Source organism: Manis javanica, chromosome 8 (assembly GCF_040802235.1).
Source record: "Manis javanica isolate MJ-LG chromosome 8, MJ_LKY, whole genome shotgun sequence".
NCBI classification, from domain to species: Eukaryota; Metazoa; Chordata; class Mammalia; order Pholidota; family Manidae; genus Manis; species Manis javanica.
In genome coordinates, this window is record NC_133163.1 from 115,916,991 (window position 1) to 115,927,867 (window position 10,877).

Sequence of the window (10,877 nt, forward strand, 5' to 3'; positions counted from 1 at the left end):
CTCTGCAGCAGTGTTCCCTGCGCCTGCTCTGCTCTTCTCCCAGAGAGCCACGGGGTGAAATTCCTCTCTGCCCTCCTCAAATGTCAAGCTCTCAAGACCCACCCTATTTAATACTGCTATCTACCCAGCAATCTCACTGCCCCCACCCTGCTTTATTTATTTTTTTCGATATCACTTATCTTCTAGCACACTGTGCAACCTACTGATTACATGTATTGTCCACTGACTACTGCCTCCCACCGGAATAAAAACTACAAGGACAGAAATTTTCATTCATTTTCTTCATAGATGTATCCTGAGCATACAAGACCAATGCCTGGCACACAGTACATACTCAAAAAATACATTTTTTCAATGAATGAATGCACACTTGAAACCAGATCTTGAACTGCAGTCCAGAGAGAGACTTAAGGTCAACAGAAGAAAAACTCAAATGGCCCAGATACACCTAGGGTCTCAATTATGCCTACATAATTAGCTTCTTATACAAGGCTGCATCATTTTTTTCAGCTCTCAAGGCAGGCCATCTAATACAAGCACTAGCGATCCTGGCACAACCCCAGCCCCTACTAGACAGGCGCCCAGAAGAATGGAGAGCAGCGCCCTCCCTCTTCACCATTGCCATGAGGTAACTAGGCTGGCACGGCTCTGTCTCCTTCCTTGTGGCTTTGTAAGTCAGAGGGAGTGACCTGGGGATGCTACATGATTTAGGAATGGGAGAAAAAGTCAGAGGGCTAATGCACCTTTTAGTTTACTCCCATAGATTAAACAAAGACTCTTGTAAGTTACAACTTAAATGACTATCATTTATGTCAGTGATTCTCAACCAGGGCTGTAAATTTGAATTTCTGAGGCACTTAAAATATACTGTAGCCACCTCTCCCTTCTGAGATAAATGGTCTGAATGAGGCCCAGACGCACAAGTTGGAAAAGCTTCCCAGGTGATTCAAACGTGCACCCAGAGCCAGGAGCCATGGATGGTGATCAACCTCATTTTCCAGATTAAAAATAAAGCTCAGACAGAACTAAACCTAAGGTCACATTGCTGACTGGCAGTATTAAGACTGGAAACTATCACCTGATTCTTTAGAGAAACAGCAGTAAAGTAGAAATCCCAATTCAATATAATAATTCATAAGGCTACATGTTATAATAGGTAAATGCATAAGACTTCAAAATTATAAAGATCTAAGTTTGAATCAGGGCTTTGATAGTTAACAGCTAACATTACGGGTTCTCAAACTTTACTGCATATTTTAATTACCTGGGGATAATTACCTTGAGATTTAAAATATCTCTATGCCCAGGCACGGTCACAGGGGGGCCATCAGGTGAGAAATTGGGGATCAACAGAGGTGAGGCTTAGAACCTCACCCCCCCTGCTTTGAGAGAAATCTTCTGCATCCGTGGATGTTTTGTTGCCCTTGTCTAGCTTGGATTAATACTTAGTCTACAGGCACAGACCTGATTGTCTACACTTGCCCTCTTACAGCACTAAATTATGTTTTCTACCTTTATCTTGCATCTACCTACCACTTCAGCATTTTATTTAAAAATAATAATAATAATAAGGGAGAAATGTGGGATTCACATATAAATCAAGTATAAAAATCAAACGAATAATCATATCTGACTTGATTGTTTATAGTTCATGATGCGTGATCAAAACCGAAAGTTTCTGTGATATGACCGCCCTTGCACTGTTCACCATGTAAGAACTTATTCACTATGTAAGAACTTGTTCACCATGTAAGAACTTGTTCATTATGCTTCAAAAGATTGGGGACTGTTGAGAATTAGGCTTGGGGTGGATTAATGATTGTGCATTGAGTCCCCTATACAGAATTTTATTGTTGTTAACAACCATTTGATCAATAAATATGAGAGATACCCTCTAAAAAAAAAAAAAAAGTCTCTATGCCCAGGTCTCACCCCATACAATTCATTCAGAATGTCTGGGAGTGCAATTCAGGCATCAGTACATCTTAAAGTTCACAGTGTGCAAACAAGTCTGAGAACTGAGAAGTTATATGACCTTGGGGAAATCACTTGACCTCTTTAAGCCTAACTCATAAGGCTACTGTGATTAGATAACGTGTGTACATAAGCAGCAACTATTAGTATGATTACCACACACTTCCTTCTACTGCCACCACCCCTTCTACCATTACTATCAACAGTAGTGGTACTATTTCCTAATTCCCTTCCTTCTTTCCTTTCTTCTTCTTGAGGTATCAATCACACATCATAACATTCACCTTTTTTAAAGTGTAAAACACAGAGGTTTTTAGTACATTCACAAAGTTGTGTAATTATCACCACTAATTCCAGAAAATTTTCATCATCCCAAAAAGAAATCCTGTACCCTTAGTAACCCCTCCTCTCAGCCCCTGGTAACCACTAATCTATTTTCTGTCTCTATGAATTTAACTATTCTGGACACTTCATGTAACTGGATTCATAAAATATGTGGCCTTTGTATCTGGTTTTTTTTTTTTGTCACTCAGCATGATTTGATGTTCATGTTGTACATGCATCCATGCTTCGTTTCTTCTCATGGATGAATAATATTCCACCGTATGGATATACCAACTTCTGTTTTCAGCAGTTGTTTCCACCTTCTGGCTATTACAAATAATGCTGCTGGGACTATTTGTGTACAGGTTTTTGGGGCAGACTTATGTTTTCAGTTCTCCTGGTTGTAACACCTCTGAGTGGAATTGCTGGGCTCATACGGTTTTATTTTTTGAACAATTAATACTACTCCAAAGTGGCAGCAGCACCATTTTACATTCATACCAGCCATGTACAAGGGTTCTAATTTCCTCAGATCCTCACCAACATCTGTCTCTTTTTGATGACAGCTAACCTAGGGGGTGTAAAGTGGTATCACACTGTGGCAATGACTCCCTGATGATTAACAATGTTTAAGCATCTTGTCATGTGCTTTTGGCCATTTGGGTGTCTTCCTTGGAAAAATGTCTATTCAAGTCCTTTGCCATTTTTAATTTGGGTTTTGTCTTTTATTATTGAGTTACAAGATACTATAATTCATCCTACATACTTGATCCTTATCAGATATATAGTTTACAAATATTTTCTCCTATTCTGAGAGTTATCTCTAAGCTCTCGAGTATCCTTTGAAGTACAAAATTTTGAATTTTGATGAAGTTCAATTTACCTATCTTTTCTTCGGTTGTTTGTGTATTATTAACTCTTAAGGAAGAGAGTAGAGAAAAGTTATTAGGATATCTTATAACCAGGTAAGTCGTTCCAGACTTGTAATAAGCAGAGAATTGAGCTGGCCACTCACTTGGAGCATGAATTCCCATTTAGGAAACACATCTACTTCACCTTGGTGGAGACGAGCAGCAAGTTACTCATTTCTAAGTTTTTAATTACCTAGATTTTCAGATTAAGTATTGGCCTTTGAAGGCCAAGTGGCCAATAAACTGTAAAGAAATAAAACCCTGCTCAGATTTGTACCTTTTCAGGGCTATTTGCCATAATGGCTAAATTCTCATAGTCCTTGCTGGAATTGGAATTGTTTTTTTCAGACTGAGTACATTAAAATGGATTTTTAAGAGTTTCAAACTAGTATTTCCCTGAATTGGTACAAAATTAAAGACTAGTTCCATTACCCCTTGATAAATATGAAATAGGTAATAGTCACAAATAATTAGTTGGGATTTTGTAACTTGTAACAATCCCAAAGAGTAATTGTGATCACAGTAATTTTTCTGATGAAAATAACAACAAAACTAGTTGTCAATAGTGTCCTGAAAGTGAGAGGTGGCACTGGTCTACACTGGCTTCACATGCATATACCGTTTACTGCATTACATATTATCAGTTTCTGCCACAGGAGTCCACTTCTAAGTTGTCCAGTTCCATTACTTCTTCCCTCTGTACACATTTTTAAGTTTTTAAGTTTTTTTCCTCCCATTGGCTGCCATAATCATATGACCCTTCCCCCTATAACCCGGTCATGTGGTAATTTAAATAGATTTTTCTTATATTAAAGAAGGCTGTGTTCTTGGAATAACCCAACTAGGTCATGAAATACTCTTTTTACATATTTCTGGGTTAGAATGGATAATATTTTAATTCAAATCATGGTTTCTGTGTTCATGAATAAGATGGCCTCAATAATATTCTTTACTGGTACTATCTTTAGACGTCTAGATGTTAAACAAGCCTTTGCATAAAAATTTACTACTTGATTAAATAACTGGTTGAATTTACAGTAAAAAAAAAAAAAGAGAGAGAGAATACCTCTAATATCTTTACTTTGTCAGCAACTTTTCAATTTAAAAAATGCTTTGGGTTAAAAAGCTTTGAATGGTATTACAACAGTGTGAATGTACTTAATTCCTCTGAACTAGAAATGGTTAAAATGGTAAATTTTATAATTTTATGTGATGTATATTTAACCACAATCTTTAAAAACTAAAGACAAAATGGGGGAAATGAAAGAGAAAAAGAAGTAGAGAAGATAGAGGACTATCCCCACCCCACCCCACCTCAAAAAAAACCAAATACTCCAATTCTGGGGACATAATGGCAATGGTACTGTATTTTCATATCTTCTTCGAGACAGAAGATAGGTAATTTCCTTCATATCACATAGTTCAGGCTCCTCTTAAACATGGAAGTAAGCTAGTGGCAATATTTTAGTTTTTGGTTAATGGCAAACCAACAGACCAATACAGCAGAGAAAAGAAGAAAGCAAAGATACTCCAGGGCAAAGAAGCATGAAAAATTCACAATGTGCCTTTCCTTTACAGTTTTCTTAAGACTATTGTTTAGTGTCTAAAACAAGTAGAATGGCATTTTTTCAGAAAATATCTTTGACCATAATTTCAAAGTAATAAAGTATGTTTAGTCCAGCTTCTAAATTTTATAGCCATAAAAGTAAAGTAGAAGGCAGTACTTCTTTAATACATGAACTTGGGGGACAGATTTTTTCAAAAAGTGATTGATGCCAAATAACTTTTTCTGAAAATAGTTCTCACCACAAGCACCACTGAATACAACCTTATTCCAAATTAATTCAGTTTACGTATTACACTGTAAATGTATATTTATAGTGAAGACAGACTATAGCAATGCCTCACTATCATAAATGCTCAAGGATTTGCTGAATGAAATGAATGAATGAATGAATGAATGAATGAATGAATAAAGGTCCAAGCCTCAAAAGTTTGTTTGGGTAACAAGGAGATGACAACATAGGTTAAAATCTCTTTATTTATTCTAGATCAGGGCCTTATTTCAATTGCTACTGCAACAGAATAAAATGTAGTATCTTTGCATTCAAGAAACAGACACATTAGACTCCTCCTGGAGAGAACAGAGAGGAGGCGGAGAGAGGACCTCACTGTGCCAGAAGGGGCTCCTCTGATGGCGAGGCGACACAGGCCGTCAGACGGGGGCAAGCTCAAAGGGCCCGATCTCACTTAACGCTCACGCGTTGACCAAAACTTGAGATGAAATATTCTTCCATAAAACTAATCTTCCACTTGACCTTCAGGGAAGATGGGGTGTAAGCTGGCTGTAAATAAGACTTCTCTCATCCCCTTTTATAGTGTTTCACATAGCACAGAATACTTGTTGAGGCAGCCAAGTGCTACAAGAGAGAAAAACACTTCCCAGGCAGCACTTCCTGAAGGACTGGACTGTGTTACAGGTTGAACTGTGTCCTCCATCCCAAAACTCCTGTGTTGAAGTTTTAACCCCCAGTACCTCAGAATGTTATCTTACTTGCAGATCTAATTAGTTAAGATGAAGTCATACAGGAGTAGGATGGGCCCTTAATTCAATATGACTACAGTCCTTTTAATAAAGAAGAAATCTGAACACACACAGGTACACCAGGAGAAAGCCACGTGAAGAATGGAGTTCTCTGGAACAAGCCAAAGAACTACCAGAAGCTACGAGACAGCTGGACCAGATCCTTCTCTCGCACCTTCAGCACCTTCAGAGGGACTTGCACCTGCTGACATCTAGAGTTCAGACTTCCGGCATCTAGAACTGTGAAACAATAAATGCCTATTGTCCTAAGCTTCCAGTTTGTTGTATACTTTGTGACTGCAGCCTCAGCAAATGGATAGATAAGAGGCAAGTGCACACCAACTACCCTACCACTTCAGAATGCATTTCAGATCCAGCCTTCCACCCATGGCCACTGGCACGACATCGGCCCAGGTCCCAACACCTCACTCTTGAACTGCAGCCACAGCTGCCTGGTCTCCCAGACTCAGGCCCTAACTCCATTTGCTTCAACTGCCAAACCCAGCTGCACATCACCAAGACTTAAACCTTTCAAAGATGACAATTTTTTTCTCTGCATCACTCTCATGTTAAAAAATCTTTACCGACTCACCAATTGCTATAGGAAAAAGCTCAGATTCTCCTGCCTAGCATTCAGGTCTCTCTCTTCCATGCTAGCACCTGGTGGCTGAGATTCTCCTAGTGACCCTAGAACATACAACTATTATTCCTGGTGCCATGCTTCCTTCTCTGCTTGTCACTCTCTGCCTTCACAACCCAAATCTTGACCATCCCATGAAAACTACTGCCAAGACCTGCTTGAACGTTGATGCTCTAGCTTTAGACTCATGCCCACAGCAAAGGCCAGATATCTGACCTCTGTGCATTTACTGCTTGGGTCAGTCATTCCGCACTCATCATACTGCCTTGCATGGATACCTAACATTTTAAAAGTGTACACTTTAATTCCACAGCTGGACTGTGAACACTTTAAAGATAGGGTTCATGTTTAACAATTTTAGAGGTATTTCTCAAAGCCAAAGACAATGGTAGGCATATTACAGGCAAGCCCTAAATTTTTATTGAATTAATGACTAAGCATAGACTAAAAATTCTTAGAAACGTTACTTTGGGCTCTTTTTTAAACTGGGGACTTAAAATTGAACAAATCTACAGAATTCATATAACCTTAATGGTTCTGCATATATCCAAATAATTTAAAATTTGCAAGGAACAGGGAAAAAAACTCTTTAGGACTTTTAGTCTCAAATTACTTACCGTTCTTCATCACTACGTTAGCCCAGACATTGGCATTCAAGGCTTGAACAATTCTCTTTACTCCTGTAGATTCTGGGAAGTCATCTAATCCGGGGGGGGGGGGGTAAACACATATATTCATCTACACACTTATTCATACATACATATATCCCCAAAGCTGTATTTTTAAATAGTAGTGGCTTAATAATCTTGCCTATTTAGTCATTACTTTATATTGTAACTTATGTAATAAGTAAAAAAATAAAGCAAATACAGAACTTAGAGCTCCTGATTAAGAGTATTCTAGAAACTTAAACAATGAAATAAACACACAATATAAAAGGTTATATAAGAAAGTCATCCCTATTACCTCACCAATGGAAGCCACTCATTCTCCTGAAAATGTTAGTTTCCATTAATTACACAATCCCGTTATAGTACTGGAAATACCAATCTTGGTTGTTATATATATAGAGAGAATCAGTTTCCTAAAGACAAGAATGATGGTCCTTTTAGTGTGCTATAAAATCCTGTAAATGCCCTATCTTCTCCTGGAACCACAGAATAATAATCATTGTTTATAACAGACATCTAGAGAATAACTTCTCGAGAGTTCAAGTGTGATAAGTGAAGTTACTATAGCCGTAAGTGTACGAGACAGGAAAGCATCACTAAAAATGAAAAGCCAACAGCTTAGTTTAGTTTGGTATGGGTAGTGTCCTGCTTCTGGAACTACTCAAAATAAGAGGACGGTAATCCCAGTTAGCATGCCAATAATAAGGTGGGATTCTTAGCTACACTGTAGATACGAGCGTGTGCCAAGGAAAGGGAGACTGTTTATACCTCCTTATGGAAATGATGGCAGAATTAGTCTTCATGGGGTTGAAAACAAAGGTCTTAAGAATTTACAGAGCACGGTTTAACGTAAAACATCTCTCTAGTGGTCTGCCCTGGCCCTGGACAGTTTAACAGGAAGAGTGAAAATCAGAAGTCAGAAAATCTGAATTTGAACCTAGGCTCCGTAACTTATTAGCTATTTGATCAAGGGCAAACCATTTATGTTATTCTTGAAGTGAGGATGACACCAGCGTGCACATCTCTCCTGGGAAAGAGGCTCTGGGATTAATGATTCACTGGTCTATCCTTCCCCTCTGGACTGGATACTCCTTAAAGGCAGGAATCATGTGAGACTGAGTTTATTATTCCCACAGCTAACATGGTGCCTGAAAGACAGCAGGCGCTCAGTCACTGATGCACTAGATCAATCAATTAAGGAATACCAACCTACCAACCTAAGAGAAATATGGTGAGGATTAAACTGAAAATACAAAGATGAGTATATCACCCTCAATGTTCAAATGAAGAAATACAAGTCATGCTTATCTCAACTATGAATGATTCGATTCTTGAAAGAATAACTAACACTTTAGATGATATAACCAGGAACCAAAAATATGGTCTGAAATAAAGAATTAGAACCAATATGATAGAATTTAATATAAACAAGCATAAGTATCACCCTGGTGTTTGAATAATACATGCAAATAAAGGATGAGGGCTTGCGAACAGTTTTATTTTAAAATTCTGGAAGATTTTACTTATGTTACCTAAAGATGATTTGTCAAAAATCCATTTTAAGATTAAGATGAATTAATACAAGAACATTGTTCAGACAAGGAACAAGGAGAAGTATGGAGGTATAATGAGCAGACGTTCCAAAATGAAAATAGATTTAAATAAATGACTCAAATGCTGACTCTCAGAACAGGAAGATGAGAAAATTCTAGTGCTAGAAATAAACAATTACACACATGCTCACATACACAAAATGAGACACAAGTTTTAAGAGACCTAGAAACACATGAAGAAACTATACTTGTTAATTTTTAATATTCTTTAAAAAGTACAGGGAGAAAAAATAGACCTTTTATTTCATTTTTGTCCTCTTTTTCTCTGGCAGGGTTTTATTCCCAAATGTAACAACATTTTGGAAAAACTCTAAGCCAGAACGTAGGAAAATATTTCCTAATTCCTTTTTTTAAAAAAAGAATTTAGATTTCAAGTAATGATTACTTATATCCTATCTATGTACTTTAATTCATATGGTTGCCCCTATTCAGAATGGCTTTTGTAGTAACTGGCATCTTCTCAATGCCACCCCCTGCCAGTCCTCTAATTACAAGTCCAGTAGCTTTTCCATTTCTTCCCCCTGGAGCAGTTGACATGTGAGAGTTCACAGTGTCATGCACTCTTTGAACTTCTTAACAAATAATCTCTCCCTTCTCTGATATACCACAGCACTAACATGTATTGTCGTAATATTTATGAAATGCCATTTGGTAATTCAATTATTTGTATACATGTTTTATTTCTTGTACCAGATTATAAGGTTTTAGTAAGCCAAAACCCATCTTATCTTGGCAGAGCCCCCAGCAGGTAGCACAGGTGTACTTGGAAGAAGATGAGAAGAGGAATGAGGAGGGGAAAACAGGGAGAGGGTGAGAAAGAGAAGGTCCAGAATATAGTAAAAGGCAGGTAAATGCAGAGCCACCCTAGAGGGAGCATTCTAGGCCTAGATTTGGTTTCAAAGGTCCAAAAGACATACAATCAGGACTGACATGCCCCCTAGAGTTCCTGGGAATTCAGGATTAGGTTACCAGGAATTCAAAATAAGGAACATAAATTTTAACTATTTATGATTATATGTCAAACCTTCCCTTTTTGGTAGTGAAGAAAGGATAAGAGATTGGGGAAATGACTAAGATTTAAGGTAGAAATTCTCTACCTTTATCCATTTAAGAAAAACATTTCAAAAGTCCTAAAATGAGTGATGAAACCAAAAAAATGAATTATTAATTATCAATGGATCTTACACAAATCTTTTCAAACAACTGGGGAAAAAAATGTTTTTTGAATTTCACTTTGATATTTCTTCCCTGAAGTAAAATAATCTCATATATCTGAATCCAAATGCTATTTTCTCCTGACACACAAATACTTACCGTCCTCTTCAGGCAACTCTTCTGGACTAAGTTCTACCAATTCAAAGCCATGTTTGATACACCATTCTTGAGCTTTTTGCCGGCTTACACCTAAAGTAAAATGAAAAAGAATCTTTATACGCAAAAATAAAATAAAACATGACTATTGCCACAATACGTTCCACACATCTCAAGGCATTACCCTTAATATCCATGTTATCCTAAGGGCATCCGAAATAAAGTAATTAAAGAAAATGATTTCTCAAACCCGAAGTGTTCACTTTTTAAAAATAAAATGTTAAAATGTAAATATTACAAGATTCCAAAGGGAAATAGCTGAAAATAGTTTTGTAAAGTACCAAAGCTCCGAGGTGTACTGTTCTAAGTTAAGGAAACAAATGTGTTCTGTTTACCAAGGAGGGACAAACATGTACCAAATACCAGGCACTGGAGCGCCTCACCATTCTCAGACACTCTATCGCAGACCAAGATCATGACCTCAGGTAACCACGCTTCTGCCAGTGGGAGCCATGCGGAAACACTATCAAGACCAGACTTCTAGAGAGGGAAGAACAAACATGAAAAAACAGAAAAAGAGACACTAACAGAAAATGCAGGATGTAAGAGAAGCACGAAATAATTTCTTACTCAAAGTCCTTGGAACGTACAATCATACCTGAGTGCTGTCAAAGTAAACCACAAATGCTTGGACAGACTCTGCAATCTCTGCCGTGATGAGAAATTTGTTTGGCACCACACATAGATTGATGTCTGCTGAATAGTACTTATTATCAATGGTCCAGGGATAAAATCGCACAGCATCATTGGCAGTCACTTCCACAGTAAGATCTTCTGTCCCAAGGATAT

At 37.7% G+C, this 10,877-nt stretch overlaps 1 protein-coding gene across 5 annotated transcripts in view; it reads right to left on the bottom strand.

Moving 5' to 3' along the window:
- AAGAB (alpha and gamma adaptin binding protein) overlaps positions 1-10,877 on the bottom strand; it is a 48,330-nt gene that overhangs the window by 23,052 nt on the left and 14,401 nt on the right. For 3 of the 5 annotated variants that reach the window (XM_073212048.1, XM_073212045.1, XM_073212044.1), the window contains exons 2-5: positions 10,687-10,877; positions 10,445-10,568; positions 10,032-10,121; positions 7,051-7,134 (exon numbers count right to left, since the gene is read on the bottom strand). In XM_073212048.1, the coding sequence (XP_073068149.1) occupies positions 7,051-7,134; positions 10,032-10,121; positions 10,445-10,568; positions 10,687-10,877 (489 nt within the window). The remainder of the gene's footprint in view (positions 1-7,050; positions 7,135-10,031; positions 10,122-10,444; positions 10,569-10,686) is intronic. The other 2 variants (XM_073212047.1, XM_073212046.1) reach the window with 1 other exon arrangement.